Source organism: Leptosomus discolor, chromosome 19 (assembly GCF_034619465.1).
Source record: "Leptosomus discolor isolate bLepDis1 chromosome 19, bLepDis1.hap2, whole genome shotgun sequence".
In the NCBI taxonomy this organism is placed as follows: domain Eukaryota; kingdom Metazoa; phylum Chordata; class Aves; order Leptosomiformes; family Leptosomidae; genus Leptosomus; species Leptosomus discolor.
In genome coordinates, this window is record NC_141409.1 from 12533618 (window position 1) to 12560267 (window position 26650).

The 26650-nt window shown below is 41.0% G+C and overlaps 1 protein-coding gene across 1 annotated transcript in view; it reads left to right on the forward strand.

The window, feature by feature from the left end:
• The window catches only part of RABGAP1 (RAB GTPase activating protein 1), a 66663-nt gene that overhangs the window by 33197 nt on the left and 6816 nt on the right, over window positions 1–26650 (forward strand). Inside the window, exons 13-20 of the mRNA XM_086475802.1 lie at window positions 15015–15128; window positions 15207–15281; window positions 17504–17629; window positions 18207–18350; window positions 19954–19995; window positions 20305–20433; window positions 24612–24704; window positions 25684–25794. Coding sequence (XP_086331928.1) covers window positions 15015–15128; window positions 15207–15281; window positions 17504–17629; window positions 18207–18350; window positions 19954–19995; window positions 20305–20433; window positions 24612–24704; window positions 25684–25794 — 834 coding nt within the window. The remainder of the gene's footprint in view (window positions 1–15014; window positions 15129–15206; window positions 15282–17503; window positions 17630–18206; window positions 18351–19953; window positions 19996–20304; window positions 20434–24611; window positions 24705–25683; window positions 25795–26650) is intronic.

Here is a 26650-nt window from a genome sequence, read left to right on the forward strand (position 1 = left end):
CTAGGGCAGTAGTGAACAATGTGAACATTTTAGTGTGAACTTAGAGTCTTACTGAGCCGTGAGTGCAGCGATGTGATCTGAACAGTCGTACGCTTAGGAGGACTGATCTGGCTTCCGTGCCCCATTTCTCTGGTAGGATGCGTGTGTGTGATCAGAATATGGCATCTGCATTTTCCTGTTTGTTGTGAAGTTAGAAGAAAAACTTGGATCAGACCAAATTTAGCAGTTAAATAAAATGTGTTTTGATAAGCTAAGAGAAAATACATGTCGCTTTATGATACCAGAGTTGTGGCAGCTACTTGAAGATGATGCCAACATGTGAAAATTATTCTGAAACCAGTGGAGAAATGCCACGGTTTTGTATGTGGAAATTTTCTCAAGAACAACTTTAAAAATAACGTCCCCCCCTTTTTTTTTTTTAATTCTAAATTCTTCTGATATTTTACATACTAGAACTTAAGGGGAAAGGAAAGAAAACAATTGTCTTCTAAACAGCTAAGGGAACTATGTCGTAAATTTAACTGTAGTATTTGAGTTATTCATAAGTGCACAGAGCTAAATCAGAGACATTTTTCTTTAGCCTTCATGGGATTAAAGATGGTTTGAATATAGCAGGAGCTAAATCCTGTTGGCAAACGCATATCTAACTGGCCAAACAAAGTCTCATTGACCACAGCTTTTTCAAGCTAGCTTAGATTAAATGCTTTTGAGTACTGTAGTGCTGTTAAGAAGGCAGTATGGCCCTCAAATTGATTAGTTTTTCCTAAAGAATATCCTTGTCTTTTTACTGATGCTATATTGGAAAATGAAAGCGAACTAAAGCGAACTAAAGCGAACTATTCCTGTAATAATGGGTTACGGTCTGCATCATCTTCTCTCACCCCATCCCTGGTACAGGGCTATCCCTCCATCACACCTCTGGTCTGAGAGCAGGTTACGCACCGTGACCGGCCGCAGTTCGCTTCCTTCGTTGTGCTTCCAGTCGGTGCATTGCACTGCTGTGAGCCTGGGGGGTTCTGGGGGCTCCTGTGTTACAGTTGGCGTGTACTGTTAGTCATACTGGGAATGAAAAAATAGTAGGGAAAAGTCATTTGATTTGTTTATAATTGGGGTAATTCTCTTGGCCAGAGGGAGGACTGCTTTTGTTAAATGGTTTTGGGTGTACTGTTGTTAGAGATCAAGATCATCCTCTCTTGAGTGCTCTCCCCTGTCCCTCCCGCAAGCACACCCATACCCTCCTCCCTGGTCTGCTGTGAGCCCCAGCCCTGGAGCAGAACAGCTTGTGTTGTGTCTCTGCCCTGTCACGCGCAGCGATTGCCACAGACCCTCCTGCTTGCTGCCCGTCCACATTTACTCCAGTCAAGTCTTGTGATGCTGCCCCGGAGGAAACAGTGGAGAAAAGGGCGCGCAGCAGGATGGGGCACTCCTGGCATGGCTTGTACTTGTCCGCCCTCATTGCTGATAGACATCAGTTCCTCATAGGGGTGTGTGCGTGTACCTGCTCCTGGGGAGGATGGGGAAGAATCCTCTGCTGTGGCTGCCTGGTTTTGGGTTGAGAGCCCTGTTACAAAGCGCGTTTCAGTCCTATCTTGGTCTGCTTCAATGCGTTTCTTCCACAGTCTGAACCTCTCAAGATAAACTTAGTTCATCTGAAATTGTAAGAACGAAGGTGATCTAAACCCTGTTGCCGTCGCGATGACATTTCTTATTACCTTTTGTACTGAGTGTCTAGAGCCAGGGCTTACGCTGCGATCCTTGCACAGGCGCGGTAGAGGTGATTTGTTCTGCAGAGCTCTTGCAGTCTGAAGTTTGGTTAGAGACAGACAGCCGTGGGGGGAGTGGAGTGTGAGGGTGTAGCAAGTCGTTTATAAATGGTATAAGAAGCTTACAGCACATCAGCTGGCTAATTGTTCTCAAGAATTTTGTAGGTATTATGGCAAAGATGGGCTTTGGGGAACAATTTAAGGGCTTTAGTCGCTAATATCAAAGCGTGCATGTGTGGTATTTTTGGAACAGCCTCTCAGGTAAACTCCCAATAGCTTTTCTCTGACTCTTCACCTTATCTAACATTTCCAAGTCTTTGAAGCGATGCAATCTATCATGGAAATAGCACTTGATTTAATTTAATAGAAGAAAAGAATCTGCTAGGGCCTAAAACCCTAAAAATGGCAGTTTGAGGTTTAAGTGGAAGCTGGAGAGGAAAGATTATTGCTATTTTTTTCATGACATAAATAGAGGGTTTAAACAGGAGCATTGTATGCTAGTTCTGAGAATACAGGAAATTTTTAAAAGTGGGAAGGGGTCTAAATGATGGTGTAGAGGTTTAACTTGAGATGAAGCAGTTGCTACTTCAGCTCTAAGCCTGGAATTGTACTTAAAGTGTAGTGGTTGTTACAGATGCAGATGCATGCTTGCAGCTGTTGTTGCTTTGCAGCTGAGGTTCAGTTATAACATTCCTAACAGCCAGGCTTTTGGTAAGTTGCCTTACTCATCTCAAAGTCTTCATCAGCTCCGATGATTTCCATGAGAGGTGAAAATCAGAATCTGGAAGCCTTCAAGAGATGAGGACAGAGAGGAGTTGCAGCCAATTGGTGCATTCAAGTTTCATCCTGTGCTTTTACAGACACTTTTAAACGTTGCCTCAGTAGCTTAGTTTTAGTGTCAAATATTTCTATTTTTGTCTGTGTTAATTTATTGTTGAGGGTTTTTTTTAATTTAAATTACCTTTTTTTTCTCTAAGTTAATTTAATGTTGATCTAGGTTTGTATGTGGTTAGATGTTTTAAATATTCATAACATTTGAGTCTATTGTCTTCAGTGAAATTGCATTGGGGTGAATCTTGTTCACTGTGCCAACTGTGGAAGAAGTAATTTTGAAATATATTACCTTGTTTGCTCAGCAGTCCATTTAACATCCTTTTGCCGTATAGTTAACATGAGGCACAGTAGTCCTTCTCATCACAGTCTGTGCTATGAATTTAGGCAGCAAAGTTTCCAGTTGGATCACTTTCCTCATTGTAAATAGGGAACTAATCCTTTCTCGGCTATATTTGTATCCAAGTGTGCCTGGTGCTTTAGAAATTGGTATCACGAGCATTGCACAGATAAACGCCACACGGAGGAGAATACAGGAATCAAATTACATTTTCATAAAAATTGTGTTGTGGTATGATTAAATGAACTAATTGTGAGGTTCCACCTTTATTTTTATTATTAGGGTTATCTGCCTCACTTTCAAATTAAGCTGCTAGAAGGTTCACTTTACAGGATGCAATTCAGTGGCGTTTTTTAGTACCATGGGAAGGATTTCTATACGCACAACTTGTCAGAAGGTGATAATTTGCTTCATCTAGAACTCTGGGTTTTTTTAAAAAAAGTTTACTGGAAGTTTAGGTTGTGATTATATTGTCATTTTGCAAATAGACTAGGAGAAAATCTGTGAAATAGTATTTTTTTATAATCTCCAGTCAAGTGACAGTATTTTTCACTCAACAGATATCTTTTGTGTGAAACAAAAGTTTTGCTGTTATCTACTATTAGATTTTTTTAATTAAACGTTACTAATTTCTATAGTCTTTATTTGGTGTTAGGGGTTTTGTACTTACTTTTAAGCTTCTTATCACTCAGAAATTTGTTTCTCTAGTTGGAATTCTGACATGGCTTAGTGTCAGCGTGCCAAGGGGCAATCTTGAATGTTTGTCACAAATCTTTGACAAGAAGAAAGTGGTACAAAGTACCAAGGCACAGAGAATCGCAAGAGTAGCGTGAGGTTGTGCCAAGAGTCTTTATTACAGCAGACTCAAATGAGAGTTTCCAGATTTCAGTCTCACGCTGTGTCTCTATGGCCTTCTTCCTTTCCCACTCACGTAAAGTTTTACCTGTAAGAAATCCTTCCTTGCAGCAGTTGGTCTGTTCTGAAAAAGACACTTCCAAGGCCTGTATGTGATGCGAGATGGAAACATTCAGTATGCAAGTTTAATAAGCAGATTTTTCCATATTATTACGAGCCTCCGTGATGATAACGGATGTACTGAACCTTCATGAGCCAGGAAGTCTGGAACACTTCAGTTTGATCTTACTCCACATCAGGGTTTGAAGTTGAGAGAACTTCTACTCCTAATTCAGGTTGGTGCTTTAAAAAACCCGAGTTCTTAGGAGCTAATATTGGAGCATAGGAGTCTACCTTTAGACATTACAAACAAAAGGCCCATTTAAATTTTTTTCCAATTACATGATTCATCTACTGTAGGTAATTCTAATTTAATAAGAGGAGGCGGAGGTTTTGGAGGGCTTTTTTCATTGTTTTAACACACTTTTGGTTCTGGGTACTTGAAGCACCTGCTAACACATTTGCCAGACCTGGCCCTTATTTTGTTGTTTAGTTTAGAAACCTTCTTCTTCCCTTCTGTGACTTTGCAGAAGATGACTACGCATCCTTTCCATGGTGTCGTTCAAGATAAACTTGGATTTTACCTCACTACCAACACTATCTGAGGTTGGCAAAGCACGTGGTTGCAACTGATGTTCTGCTGAGATCCAGGGGATGTAAAGGCCTCCGTGGTTCTTACACTTAGACGGGGGAAGAGCAGCTGTCTTCCCATATGCAACTTAAAGGACTGGACACTTTGCCAGTGCTGGGGTTGTTCTGTTGAGGCTTCCCGGGGGCAGAGGCTGGGGCATAACGGGGGCAGAGAAATGCCCGTGCCAAGTCCATTTGTTGTGGTGAAGCTCTGCTTCCCTGCTGTCTCAGCCGACCTTTTCCTTTCAGTCCCTTTTCTGCTCTTCTCTTTCCGTTCCTGTTGCTGAAATTCGGAGCTCTAGGGAGCACGGTTAACATAGGGCTGTTTGTCTTCCATATTCGTTGTACTGTGAGCGCTGTTGTTTGTGTGTGGCTGTGGTCTCAGGTCAATACATTAGATCTGTTAGTCACTTGGGGAGCCCTAAGACTTCGTAGTCGTGTGTGCTTGAAATACATTAGGCTGAGGTCAGGTTAGACCTTGGGATAAGCTGCAGCTGCTGAGACCTCTGGGCCATCAGGTTTTACAGACTGTCTCCATCAAAGTAAACAGCCCCTCCTTCAGGATGATGGGAGAATCCCCCGTCGTGACAACAACTGTTTTGCACTAGAAGAGAAGTGTTGTGTTCTCCTCACTTCTAGAGGCTGATGTCTTAAAGCTTCTCAGTTATTTTCCTTCTTGCCTGTGCATTGCAGAGGTACCACTTTGAAAGACATTTGCTGCAGATAAGCAAAGGCAGAGAATTTAATACTAAAATCATGTATGTAAAATGTTTTTGGAAGAGGATAGATCTTCAAAATTAAAATTCAGTATGTGTAAGACTAGATGCAGTTGTATTTAGAGAAAGAAACTGAAAGTTGTGGCCAGTTGAAACAACAAAGGAAACCCACCGGACAGCTGCGCCTGCACTGATGGTAGGATGTGAATTGCAGTTCTGTCAGAACAATGGAGTGTTTAATTTGCATCATGTTCTTTACAATACATTTTTTTTAAAAGATGGAGCTTAACCTTCTTGCTTTTGCTTTGCTGCAATTCAAAGGCAGCTCGTCTGAGCCTTGGGGCTCCCACGCCCGTAGCAAACGGATTCCATTCAGACCCGGACTGGTGATCCAGCCCCTCCGTTTCAGTTCAGGTAAAATGGGATAATACCAGTCTGTGTCGTGGTTGACCGTCTGAGGTGTTCTAGCAATAGGGAAATAATTTGATGTGGTATAGTTTGTTCAATCGGCTTTTCAGCGTGGTTTTTTCTGACACAACGCTTTTGAGACGGGTGAAATGTTTTGCCTGTGCAGGCAGCTTTGCCGATGGTTCTCCACTCAGTATTGACATCTGCCACCTTTCAGTTTTTATTCCCGTGGCAGAGTGTAAAACACGCCGCAGTCTGTGTCGGCTCTACGTGCGTTCAGTGGTGGTAGCAAATGGAAGTGTTCGCAGATTTCACCCGTATCGCGTTTGCATCTCTTGAGCTTCAGCAGTGAGTGAAAACGTTAACGCAAGTCGCCTTCCTGCGTCCTGATCCAGGTTGTTCGCTTGCAGCCTCTGGTATCTGTCCAGTCAGAACCGATTCTCTAGGTAGTGAATTTGTGGTTATTTAAACTGAGAAACAGAAGTTGTTGAAGTCATCTTTGTTTTGTCCTGAAGACTTTGCGGGGCGGGGGGGGAGTGTCACAGTCACTGACCTGATCGAAGGAGGTGCCGGCTCTGCCCCGGGGAGAGCCCAGGAGGCCAGGTCGCTGTGGGACTGTTACCTGCGGATCACCAGTAGCTTTATTTGCTAAGAAGATTTTAGAAATGCCGAGCGGATGCACATGACATTAGGTTGAATTTAGTCTGAGTTCAGTAGGCAGACACGTTGCGCGGTCAGCGGTGGCTGCCGGTGCGGAGCAGCGCTGGGCCAGGGCAGCTCCTTCGCGTGAGGCGGCGCCTGAGACACGCAGCATGCGGGTGCCCTTGGGTGGCTGGGGAGGGGGAAGAGAGCCCGAACTTTCTGTTCCGACTGCTTTCTTCTTATCAATTTGTAAGATGAGGATAGCAATTTTGTAATTCAAAGCTTTGGCTTCTCTCTGGTCATTACTGGAGATCCTTTAATTGAAAAGTTAAGTAAATTCAAGTAACTCCTTGTAAAGATGAACTCAAATCTTGCTGTGCATATGCAAGTCATTCTTAAATGTTAGGAAGATCATGTGATACAAGCAATCAAATGCTTAATAAACCAAGTCATTACTTTTATGGTAAATTGAAAAAAGTTCTTCTGGGATTTCAACTGTAAATGAATCCTTGAAAATCAATAATTAGATTAGTAAAGGATGACATTTTAATATGCTGGCAGGAATATAGAGGGATTTGTCAGGGGAAGCAAAAACAGACTTTGCACTAAAGTGGCTTAGGTATATTTATAGTGCTAGTGATTTTGTGTGTGTGTGTGTGAAATCTTTGGACTATTTTAATATAATGTAAGGCTTTGAGCTTTAGCTAACTCAAGTTGCTCGTTTTATGAAGTTACATTAGTACCACACTGTGAAGTATTTTTAAATATTAGCATTGCTGCGTATTAAAAGTATTTCATAAAAACATTTTTTAAAACACTTTCTGTAGATGCTGTCAAAGGAATTGATGTTTAGTGTAAAAAGAAATAAAACCCTGAGGGCTGTAAGGTACCTGTATGTTTCTGATCACCTCGGTTTTTGAGGGGTTAGGTATTGAGGTTATATATCTTGAGGTTAAATTGCTGTCATTAAAACCTACCAAAAATAATGGTGCAGTTAATCCTTTCAGATAACAGGAAGCAGCATTACCTCCAGCCACGCTTTTGAACTGTCTGAAGGGATTTGCAATCGCATATATTGTCTTCACAGACTGGTCTTTGGAAATGCTGTACAGCACAGTGTTTTGCAAGTTCCTATGCTGATCAATTTCTCTCCATATGTAACCTTTGAAATCTAGTTTCTGTTGTAATTCTAGCATGTAAACACTAGATTCAATTTTGTATTCCTCTAATGAATGCAACAGGATGGAAACGAGTTTGCAGTTGCTAATGATGAGCTTTTTTACTGTTCTTAATACTCGTGGGTATGTCTTTTCTTCAGGGATTTCAAAATTGTATTAGTACCTTTTTTAATTGTTTTTTTTCCACATGCTGTTTACAATTAAGATGCAAGCATGGGAGGCTCTGCGTGCATGCGCATTTGGGTTGCTTTGCTGAACGAAATACAGTGGAGCAATCTTACTTTAAAGGATGCTCGCTTTTCCTCGTGTCCTACCTGTCTCCTCGCGCCTTCACAGTCACTGGGACAGAGAAGCCGCTGGTGAGATTGTTTCAGTGTGTTCTGTGGAGATTTGGCATTTGTCAGAGGGTCGTTAGGAGGAGTTTTGTGTGGGAGACAGTCCAGCTCCTTACACAAGTAGTGTTACAACTGGTAGTTTTTTCCTGAGTGTCAGTGAAAAGGCGGAGAATAGACAAAATCACAGGTAAGAATGCGTATGTGTGTGTTTGTAAGAACTTTGTGCACCTTTTAATGCTGGAAATTGTTTTGTATTAAAAAAGGTGAAAGAGATGTGAGTGTGAAACCCCTGCTATGAAGAACTACAGAAAAAAATCCACCAAAGCAGATTAGAAAAGCAAACGGGCTAATTGGAGCCAGTCCGACCCTTAAGACTCTGTAATGCTGTATTTAATTCTGACACAGTGGGGGAGTAGCAGGGTGTCTGTCTGGGCTCCTCGATTTTCCTCACCTCTGCCTGGGTTTGCTCGGTTTTGTACCCTGTGAGGGAAGGGGGAGGTGGTAAAGATGGATGTGCTGATACGCAAGGCAGCTGAGGAAGAGTTTCTGTTGTGGCTCCGGAATTACGTGTTTTGTGCCAACTCAGAATTGTTGTTAAAATACAGGGGAAGAGGGGTACTTCTACCCATCATTTTAATAGACATTTCTGTAGCTGATTTTTCAACTAAGACTAATAAGAAAAAATACAGTTGAGCCAAAAATGACAAAAGCTACTGATTTAAAATAATACTTGCATATTTTTAGATATTACATGGAAGTAGATAGATCGGAAGCATGTAAATATCTGATTCTAGACCTTTGCATAATTATTTCCAAGAGGTAATTTTGCTATGAGCTATTAAAACTCAAAGAAATGTATTATTCCCTTTGAGATGATCTGTACCCCAGCTGTGTCATACATCTCTTGGCTTGTTTCCTTTTTGCTGTAGATGTACATACATATATATATGTGTACTGTGTGACCGTGCAATTGCTGCCGGGTTAAAGTGATTGTTTTAAAATACATATATATATATGTATATATGTATTTTACATATATATGTGAGTATGTATGTGTTTTAAAACTAGGAATGTAACACGGCAGTAATTGTATGGTCGCACAGTTTAGGGCTTTGTACAATATGTAATTTTAAGAATGTCAGTGTGGTTCTTAGCGAATTTTATAAACACTTTTTTCTGAATCTGTTATCAGCACTTCCCATCCTAAGAGAAACTGCACATTTTTTAGTGATTGTTCCACTGGTTACATTTTTGTCTGCCATTTGTTCTGGATTGATGTAATCTTGATACTACTAAAATTTCAAGGGCTGTTGACGCATTTCACATAGCCTAGGATTGCCTGTTCTCCAAATATATGGATCATGCATCAACAGTACTAAGTAGCCTTACTGTTTTGCCTAAAAGCCTAGCTAATTTATTTAATATTCTCTCTTTAAAGAGAGGTCTCTGGAAGGGGTAGCATATTTTAGGATACTCCTTCTCTTTAAAGGGAAACTCAGAATTGAATAGCAGTACTTGTTGATCAGTGATATTATTGTAGCCAAAGGATGCATGGGTGGTTTAATAGGAAGTTTTTGCTTCGAGTTCCTTGATGAAATGTAGTGTTCTACAGAGCTGTGTGAAGAGTGTAGTTTTTTATTCTGAAATGCACTTGTACACTTTATTTGAAAGGTCTGAATGGATCATAAATACATTTAAGAAATAAATGATACGTCACATGTTTTCACGTCTTGTCTCGGGTGACTTTTATCTAACTGTGCTGATAAAGGTGTGTTCCTCTGGGAGTGGGTGGGGGTTTTTCCTCTTATCTTGATTGCTCTAGATAGTCTGGTTTGTACGTACTGCTGAGAGCAGGAAAACCTTCCAGCGTGCGTTTTGTGTTTGTGCTTTATCCATACATGATGTAGGGCGCTGTAGGCAAACTCCTCTCTATAATTTTCCTGTGGGAAACTTGAGCCCTAAAAGGAAACGAACACAGCAAAAGGGCTGGATATCACAAGGGATTCACTTTTATTTTTAGAATTGCACTATATTGCCTTATTTGGACTGAAAGTATGCTGTATCAATGCACTATTGTATCAAATTGCAGCTGTCTTACCGTTCCGAATTTGACTAAATTATTCAGGTTTTTTCCACAAATACTGTTTATTTGTGAGCGTTCTCAGTACGTGCTAAGTCCAGGTAACACTTGCATTCTGCAGGCAGCATTTCTTGTGAGAAGTCAACAAGTACGTTGCTTTGGAAGTGGGTTTTGTGCTATTTCCTTAAGGTCTCGGTAACAGGTGTAATTCTTCTTGCTGAAACCTTCTCACAGTGGGTTGGTCGAAGACAAACGCAGCAAATGCACTCTGTGTAAAAAAAGAGTGTGAATACTGCTTATTAAATACTGCTTATTAAAAGTAATACTGGGAATGCCATCAACCTGCAGAATAGACCTGGTGACATGGTATCCTACTGACATTGAAAATAGCTATTGAAAGACCTTCTCATACGTTTGGATGTGTAGATCTGCGCAAAGTAACTTATCCCCATCGTAGAATTTTACCCTGGTGGCTGCCCATGAAAGTTGCAGAGAGTTTTGGCTTTTTCTTTTTTTGAAAGCTGTCAGCTGGCTTGGTGCTCGCCTGAATGGCTTGTGGGACCTTCCTAAGAAATATTTGCGATGTGAAAATCGATCCCATTGTGGCAAGGGTGAGAGCCAAGTAGAGCTTGGTTGTTGTGGTGGATGTGTCAGGTAACTCACCCCCATGAGCAAACTTCCATATTTTGAATCATTCTGGGGCAGGGAGGCATCTAAAGTTTGGACCTCCCCATTTTTCCTTTTTTGCGTTGTTTTTGAAGTCAACCTAGGTAAAGGCTTCGTGGTTCATGCCCCCGTTGGATTTCTCCAGTAGCCAGGTGCAACAGGAGTTGATCTTTGGGTGGCAAGCCACTTCCAGCAGGCCACATCCTCTGCTTCTCTGCAGATTTCTTATTTCAGGTTTTTTTCCATCACAGACCTTGTCCCTTCAGTAATTCTTTGCTGCTGCTTCTTCATCCTCTTGGGTTTATGTAGGGCATTAGGAGGAATAAACCTGAGCTGCTGAAAACTGCAAGTATGTCAGCCCCATGAAGAGGTGCTAGGAACTCCAGCTCTTCCATGTGTTTAATTGTGGCTTAAGCTACAGAAAAAGCTTTTGAAGTAACACAGTCTCAGTCTGAAGACATTGATTGAGGTTGTAACTGCGTGATATGGTCTGCAGATCCTGGGATGGTCCCTGGAAGGTCATGAAAATACGAGGAAAATATCACAGTTTGGGGGGTGGGAACCAATATGCTTTTATATACGGGCTAATACAATAGATGAGCTTTTATCTGCTGGACTGTGTCCTGGTTTCCATAATTACTCACGTAGTTTCTTTTTAAATCAACTAGAGAGGAAGGTTTCGGTATATAGCTCCCCTAATATTTTAAAGTGTGTAAAAGTGGGGGAGGAAGGGTATGTTCTTAGTCTGAGCATCTACATTTTCCTGCTTTCCTTTGGAGCAGTGAACTGTTGTGAGAATTTTAATCTTCACTACACTTGCCTCAGTTCTCATGGCTGTTTTCCATTCTGTTTTCTTTATTACTTTCTTTTTCTTCCTGTCATTCTTAGCTTTCTATTTTTCAGTCCCAGTTTGTGAAGGGTGTGGGTTCAGAAGGGTTTCCTTCAGTTCCCAGTCCTCTGAAAGCATGAGAAATTGCCCATTGAGCCAATTCTCACAGCAAGGTATAAAAATAGGAGTAAAGAAAAGGTTACACAATGCTTGGATTGCAGCAGTTTGTACTAATGGGGAGATTTCAAAGCCATGGTTTGAAAAACATTTTTTAAACCTTATCATTTCCGTTAATTTTTCTCTCCCCAAGCTGTGTTTCAGCTGCAGGAACTAGCGTTACAGATTACTTGAAGAATTGTACTGAAACACAGGAGTCAAGTGCTGAACAAGTCACGCAAAGCCAGAGAGAGACCACTAATTAGTTCTGTTTAGCCATAATGAGTGGTTTGTTTGAGAAGCCTATCCTAAGAGTTTCCAGCCAGATGCTCTGGTCTCTGCTATTAAATCAGTGGATTAAAAGGCGAGTGGATTTAAGATTATTTTACCATTGCAGCAGGACACAGGTTAACGCTCGGGAAACCCGCTTGTTTGGGACCACAGGTTGCTGTTAGCAGGGAGCAGCACCCGTGCTCCCGCAGAGCAGAGGAACTCGCTGTAATTCAGTCTTGCAGACTTGGAGGAAACCGAAAGTTATCACTAAGACTGTATTCACGGGCTTCAAAGTTTTCAGAATTGTTTCTGAGCGTTGCCTTTCTCTACTTGCAGAACTAGCTGAAGCTAACTGTTGCCAGCTGTTACCGTAATTTGTTGACTTAAAAGGCTGGTATTTATATGAAATTTATTTAGCATTGGGTTTTGTTTGTTTCTGATTTCCTTATAATGAGACAGACCTCTTTGGCATGTTAATTATTATCAAATTGAAATGCTGAGCAGTACTTTTGTGATAAATTCCAAAACAATCCAGTAACTTGATTCTAATAGCAGTGTAATGCTTTCCTAATGAAATGTCTGTATTAAGCCACAGACAGGAGCATTAACCTTGGATTAAAATCAGAAGAGAAAATCAAGCACACTGTGGTAATTTTGTTCTTGTTGTTTGCAAAATCATTTTATGAAGAAAAAGATCAACTAAAAGCTGTATTTAATGATCTTCACACTGGTTACATCCTGTACTTTTTTACTATCTATTTGACTTCTAACCTTTTTTTCTGTTTGTCTAACAGAAACATGGGTTATTTGGATATAGTAGAACTTTTTTAAAAACAAACCAACCAACCAACCTCTTCTGTTTTGCTTCCACAGAGCAATTGTATGTTTGCAGTGTTAGCCGGGGCAGTGTTACTGGTAATCCCACAGGTGAAGACAACTGGCTTTTTTGTGTGGTCAGTCATTGCCAGGGAAGCCACCTAACAGGGAACCCTCGACCCTTTTCTTAGCAATGGTTGGTTAATGATTATTGTGGCGTCTTTTCAGGTGATTCCCACTAACAAGGAGCTCTTGCTCTCATTAGCTGCCCAGGAAAGTCATCTTTTCAATAGTAGGAAGAAGGACCCATCGTAGGCGAAAACAAATAACTACAGACAAACAGAGGGCTTTTGTTTCTGTTTTATTTTGGCAATCTCTGCAATAGCAATGGTTATAGTAATCAGCTACGTAACAGCTGGGTCGTGACTGACTCAAAAGGTACAAGACGTTATGGTGAAACACATCCATAGAAAATTTGAAATCTGATTAATCCAAAATCATGAAATATGGCATGAAGTTGTAGAAATAGTTCTGAAATTGTAGAGGTCAATTCAGTTTTTTTTTTTAATTCAGTATGGTGAGCACAATTTCGGGTTCAAAAGACACACTAAAATGCCTATTGCATGCTGGTTAAATGAAGTGTTTTAAAGACAGCTTGAGCGAGTGATCTCTGTTGTATGCTAATCCTAGAATAACTTCGGTTGGAAGGGATTTGCGGAGGCCATCTAGGATCCAGGACCCTCTGCTCAGGTCTTACCAGATCAGGTTGCTCACAGCCCTGTTGAGTTGAGTCTTGAACACCTGATGATGGGGACTTGACAGACTCTTTCAGCAACCTTTTCCATCCACATGGAAGAAGCTGATTAATCTTCTGATTTGCCCAAGTGTTCCTTGGAAAGTGAAAGTTTCGGGAACTGCGTCAAATCCGTTGACAGCTGTTTTCTGTGAACCCAGTTAGTAATTTTTTCATTTGGGTCACTGGTGTGTGGTTTTAAAATATATATTTTGTTGTTGTTGTTTTCTGTATTAAAGGAGGACGTATGATGTGTATGAGCTGTTTCCATTGGCTTCCTAAATAAGCAAATTACTTCATTTACTAATGAGGAGGGGTAGTTTTTTCTATTTTCAAAGGATACTTCTCCTTGCAGTGCTATGAGCTCTGTCTTAAGTGACTACGCTAGAATTCATTTCAAACTGAACTGAGTGAGATGGGTCGTTCTGATCTCAGTCACATGTCTGATACGGACAGAGACCCAGGAAGGTCTTAGTGAGGGAATGGCACCTGCTTATTTTCCCCATTCAGGACGTGAATCTGTTGTAGAGGCAAATTACGTTAAGCTGGACATTGCTCGTAAATGCTTATGGTTTCTTGTGATGTGCCTGACACAAACCTCTTCCTTCCATATTCTGGAAACTTCTTTTCTGGAGAATTCTCCAAGGTAGGACTAGGATTCCTTCTAAGCCACCCTCAGCAATACTAACAATTCCTAGCGGGGTGGGCCATTTGAGGCCAGTATTGCCAACTAATTTAATGGAGATAGTTTTAAATCACTCAGTTAAAAGTTGGGAGGAGAAGATCTTGAGATTCCCTTTCAGTGTTTACTTTATTTAATTATTATGCTTTGTCAAATTCCTTTCGTCTCTACCGGGAGTTTTCACTGCCTTTTGTGTAGGACTCGTCCTTAGTTCAGACTTCCTTGGCGATTCTTCCAATTGGCTGTTGCGCTCCATGGCTCACGTTTACTGGTTTTCTTAACCGTATGCTGTTTGTTATTGTTCAGCTTTTCAAACGGCAAGGCATCTGAAACTGATTGCATCAGAGCAATGTAGAGAGCAAAGTTCCACCTTCCTCACGCTGAAATGCCGAGCCCATACGGGCATCCGGCCCTGCGTCGTGTAACGTTTAACTGTACGGTCCGGTCCTTCTTGGGCTCGTGCTCAGTTTTGTGCTTTTCTATTGTCTAATCCCATGGAGAGGATGAAGAGTGGTTTCTCTGACTGAACCTGAGGGACAGAACTTTTGGACAGCAGCACAGAGCTGCTTCCAGTCTCCGCAGCTGAGAGATAAAAGAAACACAACTGGGCAGTATTTGCATTCAGAAGTCTCCGAGGGAAGGCTGCTATCTGCATTGCAATGTCCTGGAACACTTCGGTGTCTGTGCTTTTTCTGCCACTCACTGACTGTTCCCAGATGTGCTTAGGTAACCAAATCTATCAAGATTGTGATCTGGAGCTGCCAGCCTGCAGGCAGCCTGTTCTGGTTGAGTAGACTGTGTTTTGTTAAATTTAGAGCAGTGCACAAAACACAATGCCAATCTTCGAGCTCTCAGTCCTAGCATATTGTAATTTATTTTCTTTTGAGGTGTTTTAATTTACATTTTTATTTTTTTCTAATAGGAGTCTCCGCAAGACAGTGCCATCACCCGAGACATCAATCGAACGTTCCCTGCTCATGATTATTTTAAAGATACTGGGGGAGATGGCCAGGACTCCCTGTACAAAATATGCAAGGTATTCTTTAAATTCTGCTCAGCTGGTTTTGGTAGCTTGTATTACCGATACACTGTAAAGTCTTGATTCTTTTTTTAGGCCTACTCTGTCTATGATGAAGAGATTGGCTACTGTCAAGGCCAGTCGTTTCTTGCTGCTGTGCTGCTTCTACATGTAAGTGTGGGGGGTTTTCCCCATTTGTTTTGAGCTTAAGCATAAATATTGCTCTACTTGCTTCGAACAAACGTTGGTGACTCCTGAACTAGTAGGGTTGCAGGCCGCATACCCGCTTATGTGTTGGTCAATAATAATGTGATTTTAGACAGAAGAGTACGCTGTTTGAAAGTTACTGTGGTATTCGTAGTGCCTTTTGTCTACAGTCAGCGTTCATTTCCCTGTGTTTCTGTTTCAGGACCCCTTCCATTCAAACCTCTGCAGGCTTGTACTCGTGCTCACTAGTAGGCATGGAATTTGTGTACAAGACAACACTGTAAATGTTTCTGTTAAAGGGTTTCAAGGTCGGATTTAAGTTTTCTAGAGACATTTCAGTCAGTAATATGGATGGTAATTGCCATATGTCTTGTATACACAGAAGTGTATTGATGACACTGATGGGATGTCAGTTGATTAGGTCTCAGTGCTTTGAACAACGTGCTGCCTACGTGGGCTACTGTATTGTGGGCCTCTGTGCTGCTGCTTTTAATATTTTTAAAAGATACCAAGTTACGCTTTTTTGAACTTAATTGTGGTTGTTAGAAGTGATCTCATCAGAGTAATATCCTTTAATTGCTTGTGTGTTCAGAAGCTGGAGAGATTTATGGTATATCAGCAGCAAAAGTTTTAGATTCACACTTGGGAAATAGGAGAGGATTAGAAAGCTGCACAAATTATTTCTACAGTGTGCTTTTTTGAAGTAACATCTGTTTTTTATCAGTGTTTCCATTGCAAGCATGGGTAGTTGAAACTGAACAGAGTTCCTAAGCCCAGTAGTGCTTGGAGATTTCTTTTCCCCAGCTGCTCTTTAGTGATCGTTGCTACCATCGAGAACTAAGTATGAGTGAATGCCTCTCTGGGGTTTCCAGTGGAAGAGGAAGTCTGGTCTTCAGCGGAGGATTTTCCATAATGTTGTAAAGTCAGTGGAGGCTATAGAAGAGATTGTAAACTCCATTCTTCTGAAACAAAATCAAAATGATTCATAATGAGCTTTTAGTTCTTTGTAACTGTAATCTGAAGTATTTACTTCAGGGACAATTAATTCTTTATTGCTACACTGAATCAGATCAAGAAGGGTGATACTTTCTTATAGAACCGAACACTTTTACTGAAATATATATGCTTTCCTTTGGCTTTTTCATTGTCATTTGTCCATTTTTTTTTTAATATCTATTGCATTAGAGAGACTCACTGTCAAGAATGAACCATGTGTTATTCTAGAGTTCTTTCTTTAATAATAGCTGTTGCTTCTGGGAATAATGTATGCATTTAAAAAGGCTAAATTTCAAGTAAGTTTCTTTTTATTTGATTCTCTTTGAAGTCAGCCTTTGGAGTGTGGCTGCTGGGGAAAAAAAAAAATATTAAAAAGAAATGTTGCAGAAAAGGAAATTAAGTTTCTGCAAGTCCTTCACTACCAGTTTGGAATATCTCAGCAAAGTTTTCAGTTTTAACAGACTCCATCTGCAGATTAATAAGAGAATATTTGAGATGGATGTTCTGCCTTTTACAGGAACAAGTGATTGACTTGAAGACAGACTTTACTATGGAAATATGAAAACTGAATTCTGGTATCAGGGAAAAATGTCTAAACACTGATGAGCTTTGATGAGCGTTTCTTCAGTTTTTGGCAGGAAAGGGATACTGAATTTTCCCAAACCAGTGCAGAGTTGTGATGTAGAACTTCTGTTAGCAGTTACTGGTCTCTTATTCATGCCATCTAATAAATAAACATCGAATGTGATAATGTCATTTAAAAAGGTAAATATATCGTTAAGAATAAGGGAAAGATCCTGTTTCACCTCCTCTAGTAATACTGCTTTTGTCTTAGTTACATAGGTGACAAAGGGTCAGGCTGTTCAAAATCTGTAAGATTCTGATTCTGACATGATTTGGAACAAAACCACCAAGAAACTGCTTTGGTCTTGATATCTGAAAGATCTGATTTCAGTCGAGTGATTGAGAGGTGGTTTATTCCACAGAACAAGAATGAAATGCCATTTGCAACACTAGACCTCATTTTGTGTGTTAATATTCTTGGTTACTTTTGAACTGGATAGGGCCAGATTCAAAAGTGGTGACGATTTAGTCTTTCTGTAAGAGGGAGGAGAAGGAAGGCAAGAGCAAATGGAACTGATATGAAAGATTGAAATGCTCTGTGGTAAATACACTTTCCTCTCTCACAGATGCCCGAGGAGCAAGCTTTTAGTGTTCTGGTCAAAATCATGTTTGATTATGGACTCAGGGAACTTTTCAAACAAAACTTTGAAGATTTGCACTGCAAGTTCTATCAGCTGGAGCGCCTCATGCAGGTGGGTGTTCAAACCTGTGTGAAGCGAGTGGATCAGAGCCTGCAAGTCCAAACTAGCCATTTATCTCTTACGTCAGTAGTGTTTGTGACCTCGCGGTAAGGGTGAAGGGTGAGGACTGTCCATATTGGAGGGTTTTTAGGAATAGAGAATGTTGACCCGAGACCAGCCTGAAGCCGCTGGCAGCGTGCGGTGGGTTTGAAGGCAGACGCGTCTGGCCAGCGGAGTGGCTGGCGTCGGGGCTGGCACAGCAGTGCCGTCCGAGCTCGCTGCAGGCCCGTCGCAGAGTGGCTTTGCAGTGTCAGCACATCCACTGCCTGGGTTTCCTGTGAGGTGAGAGCTCGGAGGGTGGGCTCCTTGGGCATGTGGTGCAGTGTCCTTCTGAGCATCCGCATCGCGGCAAGCCTTCAGCACCCGTGGTAGGTCCTCTGGCGTGTCAGGCATGGCTGGATACAGAAGCCTGCCTTGCTGCACTGATTGCCACTCTACCCTGCTTCCTTCTCTCACTTTGGGATTTCAGCTACAGTTCTGAAACAGTATAAATTAACTCTCAGTACTTCTGTGTTTTTTTTGTCACTAGGAATACATTCCTGATCTGTATAACCACTTTCTGGACATTAGCCTTGAAGCGCACATGTATGCTTCCCAGTGGTTCCTTACCCTGTTCACTGCAAAATTCCCTCTCTACATGGTCTTCCATATTATTGACTTACTCCTATGTGAGGTATGTGTTATAATTGGAGACTTGTACTGCTAGCAACTTTTGACAGGTTCTCACTATCTTGATCCATGTCCTTGTTACTATCTGTTCTTTTAGAGCTAGGCATGTGATAATTATTTTTATGTAGAAGTGTTATGTTTCTGTGATGAGAAAGAGTTCTCAGCGTTTTAAAGATATAAATTGAGTCTATATATATATATACAGGATTATAATCTCCTATTTCTTATTACACTGTTGAATCTATGTGAGATTCTGTACAGTGCTCATGGGATGAGAGTTAATTTACAAACATGTGGATTCCTCTGTTGTTAAATTGTATTATACGCAATGATAACTTAATTTTTTTCTAGGATGTTATTGCATGGAGGCCATTGTGTATAAAATTGCCCAGCTAACTCCTGCTGGTAATCTAACAAGCTTGGAACTCTTTCTCCTGGAAACCTGAAGTCTCTTTACACTTCACAGCATATATTTAGAGAGCAAAATTCTTTACGTTGAGATTTCGTATGTAATCATGTTTAGAACAGTACGTTTGGCAGCATGCTGATTAGTAGCGTAATTTGAGTCAGAGCTTATTAATGTAAGTGAACAAATCACATTTTGTACTGAAATATCCTTGAATTATTTAATGATTTGCTTTTTTACCTGCTGGTTAACATTATGCATCCATTCTTCATTGGATCTGCAGTTGTTACCGTGAAGTAGCCGTTTGTCTGCATTTCCTTTAATGAAGGGTTTCAGCGTTTGTAAATCTCCTGGTCAACGGTTTTACCCTTTCTCTGTATCTGTCTGCTGCTGGCTTTGTCCATGTGCCCATGTAATAGAAAGGAACAGATGGTATCGAGAAAATCAGTTCTATTTGTTTAGAAACACATTTTCAATTCATAAATAGTAATTGTGTTCATAGTGAAGTTTTAAGGGGTTTTTATCATTTTGAAGTAAAAGTGAAAGAATAATTTAGTGTGAAAAGGAAAGAAAGAATCTTGAAATAAGATGAGCAACGTGTCTTGATTATCAAAGTTACCCCTTAAGAAGGTATGTGCTACTACTGACTAGAGGAACTCTTCGTAATTAATTGGACAGTATAAATAAAACACTTCTAGTGAGTAGTGGCAGAATAGATGATGAGGGACTCTGTCCTAAAGTGAGTCACTTTCTTTTTCATTACACAAATTATCCCAGGTTTTTAATACCTTAATATAACTTCAATAGAGCTCAATATATTGATGTATATATTGCTGCATTTGAATCCAGTGTTTTCAGAAGTTGTTATATGAAAATGAAATTTTCTTGAGCTGGCCAACTAGCCATTATAAAATAAAGTGCACCACAGTGCCTTCATCATTTCAGACTACTAAGGAGATGGGAAAACCTGTGTTGAAACACTGTGTTGCTATCTGTAATGGCTGTACAGTGAAGATAGTTTCCTAATTGCTTGCAAAGTCATTCTCTGGGCCTGTGATTTAATATAGCACCTGGTTACACTTGTATCCTGCTTTTCCTTTTCACAGAAACTAGACAAACAACAAAACCCACCAAATAAATTAATATCCAGGCTTGTAAATACTGAGAAATTAATTTATTTTGTCATTATTTTTCTCTCTAGGGAATAAGCGTTATCTTCAACGTTGCACTGGGATTATTAAAAGTGAGTGTTACTTTGTGGTTTATGCATCCTCATGCACTATATACAAAATGAAGATGCCTGTTACAAAAATACTGTGCTTTTTCTTTGAAAAGCTAACAGCTTCCTGTACTACGTGTGCTGCTGTCTGGCGTGCCCTGTACAGCACAGTGCTTTTGGGGGGGGTGGGGGGGAATAGACAGTTGCAGAAGGTCACAAAGTGGTTTTGTCCTTGGAGCTTTACAAAACTGTTGTTGCTTTATTGTCTCTGGGAATTCAGTAATTGTACAAAACCTGCTTTGCAGTTACTGGCTTTTCTTTCCTTGTCTCCAGACTACGAGGGATGATTTGTTACTGACTGACTTTGAAGGGGCTTTAAAATTCTTCCGTGTACAGCTGCCCAAGAGGTATCGTTCAGAAGAAAATGCAAAAAAGCTGATGGAATTAGCATGTAATATGAAGGTAAGGATGTGGTAAAAGCAACTGCACGCCTGTCTGTAATGGGTACAAGTTCTGTCTCCACGCGTAACTTTGCAACTCGCTTATCCAAATGCAAATGCATTGCAGCTGCTTTACAATAAAGCCCTAAGATGCTGAGTGATACAGGCCCACCCAGAGAACTCAAAACCAGAGTGGCTTTCAGAAACCCATATTCAGTGCTAATAAAAATCAGACTACTTAAAAAAAAAAAGTTAAATGATTAGTGGCACTAATATAAAATAATTGCTGACATTTCTGCAGTTCTTTCGCCGGTAGTAGCTGCAAACAGGGTAGTACCTTTCATCAAGAGACAGTGAGGAGGTTTCATTCAAAACAGAGTAGATAATGCAGAAACAGAATGTAACCTTTCAGACAGAAAATGGCCAGTTTTAATTGTGGATGCATGTGTTTACCTGCTGCATTAGGGAGCTCATTAAAAATGCATTGGTAGATTTACAGATGTTCTAGGAGCATGAAGGAATATGATTTGGCATTTAAAATTTCTTACAAGTCAAGGTAGGGAAATGACCCTGAGGTTTGTGTATTCCCTGTGTGAGGTTTTGATTTGTCACTGCTTTATGGTGGGGGATGTATGCTGCTGCTTCAAAAAGTGGTTTAGTTTCCCGTTCAAGACTCTTTCACTTGTACTTTAGGTAGCTGACAGTAACAGGTCAATCTGTTACGATCTTTGTAGTCTAAAGAGGGTCTACTTTGTATGAAGTGGAACAAAGTGCTGGCTGAGTTGTGTGTTGTCTACAGCTGCCACAGGTAGCTGAAGTTTTTTTAATAATGCAGAAAGGCATTGTTTTGCATGAGCAGCCTGTGTGGGAGGTTTACAGTATTGGCTGCCACCTTGGCTTTTCTTTTGGGCATTGGAAACAAGTGCTAAGACACTGTAAGTACCTACTGCTTTCTGCCAGGGTGTGGGAGACCAGCAGGCTAATCTAGACAGGCTTTTAATGTGGTCGTCACAGCTCTTTGACTTCTCCCCCAAATCACTGATTAACTGTTCGTACAGTCAATGTTTAGGAAGTACTAGACTTCTGTCATATACAGACCAGTAAAATGTCATTTCTGGTCCTTATAGGAGCCTTCTTTTGAACAGGATAGAAACACAGAAACTAGAGTTCGGTGTGTACTGTAGGCTGGAGAGATGCTGTCCCATAAGTGAATTAATGTCAGTAATTCCTGTTTTCTTAATAGAATTTATTCAGAGCACTCTATGAGCGCTCCTGCGTGTTTGAACTACCGAGGTAAACAGTGGAGGGATATTTTGCTTGATTGTGGAGGTTTTTTAGATTTCAGTTGCCCACTAAGCCCTGTCTCTTAAATATAACTATATGAAATAAAAGTTCTAGCCTTTGACATTAAGACTTCAGTTATATATAGCAAATACTGCGTTACCTCGCAGCTGAAAGTCAATTGCTTTTCTAATCAGTAAATATTGTAACTAAGGCTTTATACGGGCACTTTGGAATAATTATGCCCTTGAAGTGAAATTTCCAAAAAAAGTTACAGTTAGGAAGTTATTGATTCCTCTTTATAATTGTAGCAATTGAGTTCTAAAATGGAACTTTAATAATTTATTTAGTGTATTTTAAGGAAGCTGTGATTCTTTCTTTACAGTTCCATCTAGATTAATTTTTAGTCAGATACACTGGTGTGGCTCAAAATATCCTTTTTCCTTAAAATTCACCAGAGGAATTCTTTGTTGCATCAGAGCATAGGTACACAACCTCCCTAGTACGTTAGCAGCCAAGGCATCCTGTACTGCTGGCGTAGCAGCGGGACGTGTAACAGTATTCTGCATGGAGCTCAAGCATCTTATATGAAACTAGCGTGGAAATTACGGAATAACCATGAATAAAGCAAGCTATTTTAGCTCTCCAGTTATTTAACATTAGTCACATGTTGCACATGCATCTGGTTAAGATCATGTGTGATGAGCGCGTTTGCCTTTCATGTTTCTGAGTAACAACTTGCTCCTCTTCCCGCTCCGCCAAAAGTCCCTGCGCTCCCAGTGAGGTGGTTAACGCCAACAGTCTTCCCTGAGCGGTACACGGCAAGGCTGTCCCCTGCTTCCTTGCGTGCTGTGTGTTTTCGGGGGGATTCAGTGGGAGGTTATGGAGGAAGTACAGACTGCGGTACTGAGCTCTGCACAGGTGCTGGACACCTCTGTATCGCAGCCGTGTGCGTTGCCCTTGGTGGGAGCGCCGCACAGAATTGCTTGCTTTGACCTAAAATGGAAGTTGGTTTTTGTCAGTAGAAATCTCTGGCTCTGCATGTGGAAGTGTTTTTGAGCAGAAAAGGGCCTGATGTCAAAATAAATCATTTATAGGAAGGGAGAAGTAGCCTGACTAAGGCATTGTGATTACAACAGCATTCTGCGGGAAAGGAGGTCAGTAAATGATCGGCTTGAGACAGCACTACATTCTTAAAGTCGCTCCTCAATGTTGCCATCCAATGCTAACAGGGTTGCTGCTGCCTCCTCTGCTCCTGAAAAATTGTGGTGGGACTTCAGTGTTCATTTCTGCTTTCTGTCACCATGCAGACTCAAAGGCCGTGCTGACTTCCCCAGGGCACTCCTAGGGCTCCAGAGTCCAGAATCGGTGACACTAGCAAATCTTCTCAGGATCACCTCGTTATTGGTATCTAAAGGCAAAAATGGTTTAATGCACTTGGAGAAGTAGAAGATGAAAATATAACAGCGTGCCTGCCTTCCTTTCCTCTCACATGCCTCGCTTCTCAAGATCTAACCTTTACGTAGCTTGAGATTTGGTGTATGAAACCCAGCAATTTGGGCAGCGTTTGAGCAGGGGAAGAGCTGTGCAATAACCTACTCAAGTTATTGGATTCATTGTCAGTAAAGGGTTAATACTCTGAGTATTTGTCTGGAGTGCTTAGTAAGAATAACTTCTGCAGTTGTGATGTGGCTGGACTGACTCCAGATAAATGGGCTGGCATCTCCAAAAAAATGTCAGCTGAAGTACGGTGAAATGTTTCCGGGCAGCTCTCACTAGAGGGAGCCTAGCGACCAGTTTTCCGCAGTTTATTTCGAGGTTGTTAACGATAAAACTAAAGATAAAAGAAGCTAAGCACGGTTTCCATTCTGCCTGTTGTTTGTGCGTGTAAAATTTGTTTAATGTGTTTCTCAGATGAGGCTTTTTTAAGGAGAAAAACATAGCTATAGCTTTTTCATTTATTTGGTTTACTGAAATAGTAATAAAGGTTCAACGGCAACTTTTAATACTAGAGATTTAGTTTAGATGCATAGTAACTGGCAAGTGAAACACTCAGGGATCTCGGCACAGTCTGTGGTGTTAAACCATTGTAGCATATGGCACAGGTGACACCAGGAAAGATGCTGGTCAGGGTCTGCTACAGGTTCTCTTGTGTTCTGTGTCCCCGTAGGACTTGAACACTGTGCAAAATACTGAATTCATCACCGCTTTTCTCTCCCTTCTCACAGAAGGGGAAACCTGGACCCTGAGAGAGTCACTTTCCTGGTGTTCTGTGTCTGTCAGAGCCCAGGACAAAATTCCAGCCTTCCGAATCCCAGAGCAGCAGGGGACCAGAGCATACGTGCTTCTGAGTTGCTGCTGCTTGTCGGGACACCTAGGCAGCTCTGGGACTGGCCTGTTTTCTACCGAGCTTGACTGACACTAGCAGAAATGTCAGCTGAGCCTGCCCTTGCCCTTTCAGCATTTGCAGTCTCATGTAAAGTAAACCAAATACTTCTGCGTGATGATAAATGTTACAGCTGAAGAAGCAGCTGAAGAAACCTCAGCATCGTGCTAGTTCAAAAATTAAACACATCTTGTGGGTTTTGAGGCAATCTGTTATGCCAAGCCACTGTAGTATCTGGAGCATCAGATAGCTGTGCAGCACCGAGGAAAACTCGGGCAGGATGCTCCTGTGGTGCCTTTCAAAAACTTTTCTATGTTCCACAAAAAGACAAGAGGAAGAAACGCTTCTGTCGCTATATTGAGTGGAAGAGAATTTTTTACCATCTCTAAGGGTTTGATACGCAAATCTGAGTGAAGATATTAGCTGTGTTTTGTAGAAGGCAGGAGTTGCCTAAAGCTTTTACCATAACCCGTTGTGAATTGTGTTCTTTTATTGATGTTCTGGGCAGGAACTAATGGGCTGCTTTAATTTAGATTAGCCAGAAGAAGCTGAAGAAATATGAAAAGGAGTATCATACCATGAGAGAGCAGCAAGCTCAACAGGAGGATCCTATAGAAAGATTTGAGGTAACGCTTACCTACTCCAGCCTGATGTAACACACAGTACCTGCAGGGAGTTCCGACCTTGACTCTTTTGCTTTGAGCTGTTTTTGCTTTGTGACCAGTTTTGGATACAACAGGGGAATCGGCTACATGAAGATGAAGCGAATCTCTGTATATTGGCAGTGTTAATCAGGATGGCGTGGTGGTGAGCCCAGCTTCACCAAGAAAAAAAGGAGTAGTATGAATTTGTATCTGGGCTTACACAACTGTTTCACTAGAGCCTGTTTCTAGCACTTGCGTAACATGCTGATTGCACCAAAAGCCGTGAACAGAAGGAAAATGCCTAACTGATTATAACTCTGCCTTCCACTGATTATAATCCTGCCTTCACTCCTCTCCCTAATTTCGAATTATGTATGTTAGGGTTAAGTAATATTTTATTTATTACTTAAATATAATATAGGAATAAATTTTATATGTAAAATTACGTATGCATATATGTAACACAATCACACACACATAAATTCGTGTATTTTAAGCTGAGGAGTTTTATGTAAACTTTCTTTAATGTCTGCCTGTATGGTGGGAGTTGTAACAGGAGGGAGAAGAGAAGGTGGTTTTCCCAGGATCCTCCTCTTATCACTTGTTTTCAGCATGCAAATTCTATTTTGAGCCAAGAAAATCAGTAATTGTAGGAACCTCCTGGCAAGGGATTGATGGCAGAATGATACTTCTACTATTGCAGTCTTCAAAAACATTTCTGTAGCTCAACAAGTAATAGCTGAGCAGAGTTATTTATACGTGGTTTCTTCTCAAGGCTAATATTTTGTTTACTTCATGTTTACAATATGGCTGGCTAGTTCTGTCCTCATTGAATTTCATGCAGGTAGAGTTCTCTTTGCATACTTAAGATATAAGGTAGGCATTTGTGCTTAGGCACAGCAGGTGTTGTGTTTCATAGACCTGGGGGGACCTTTTACTTGATTTCTTTTGTTTCCCACAGCGTGAGAACCGGCGCCTACAAGAAGCAAACATGAGGCTTGAGCAAGAAAACGATGATCTTGCCCATGAGCTGGTGACCAGCAAGATTGCTCTGCGAAAAGATTTAGACAACGTAAGACATGTCTTTATGTGCCTATGGAGACAAGGTACTAGGGCTAATTCCTTGTTACTCCTCTCATTGGAGAGGAAACACATAGAGTGGTTTTTATTTGGGTGGAATGGGTGCTTTCCTCCATGTCCTGATTGCAGACTGATGGTATGTAGGCCTGTGTCGGAGGTCTGTGGGAAACGGGACTGGTGATTGAAGTAGTAATTACCCTGAAAAGCGTTCAGAGTAATTTGAGGCAGAGGAGAGGTTCTGAGCCTGTACTTGAGTAGTCACTTTCTTCTCCATGTTTATTAGAAGTCTAACAGGAGCTAGAATGGAATTGTCACCGAGGTAATGACATGGATGCTGTATTCGGTTTTCCTTCAACTGGTATTTCTTATGAATAAGATTTCACAGCAGACAGGCTTTTGTAAAGTGCCTAATAGACTTGAAAGTCTGAGTCTGTCTGGCTCTCGGTAGAATCAGATTCTCAGGTGCCTTAGGCAACTCTGAAAATGTTATTGTGGTTTCCATTTGGCTTGTTGAAATCTGCCCATGTGAACTCATCATCCTGGGTTGTTTCCCCTATCAGTAGAGCTCCCGGGAGGAAACTTCAGGTTTGCTTTGTTACAGGAATTTTTTTTTTTTAAGCTTGCTGTCCCATTCCCTTCTTTACATACTCATGCTTGGGAGATTTTATTAGGATATGCTTTTTTTAACAGGACATGCAGAGACAGAAAGAGACTGGCATTTGGTGTGTGTGTGGCAGGCTAGAACGCACTTAGTCTGTGTGCTTGGGGACACGAGGGGAAGAGTTCAAGTGCTCATGTTTTGCCATTCTTGTTCTGTACCAAGATAAGTGCATTTCTGAAATCTCAAA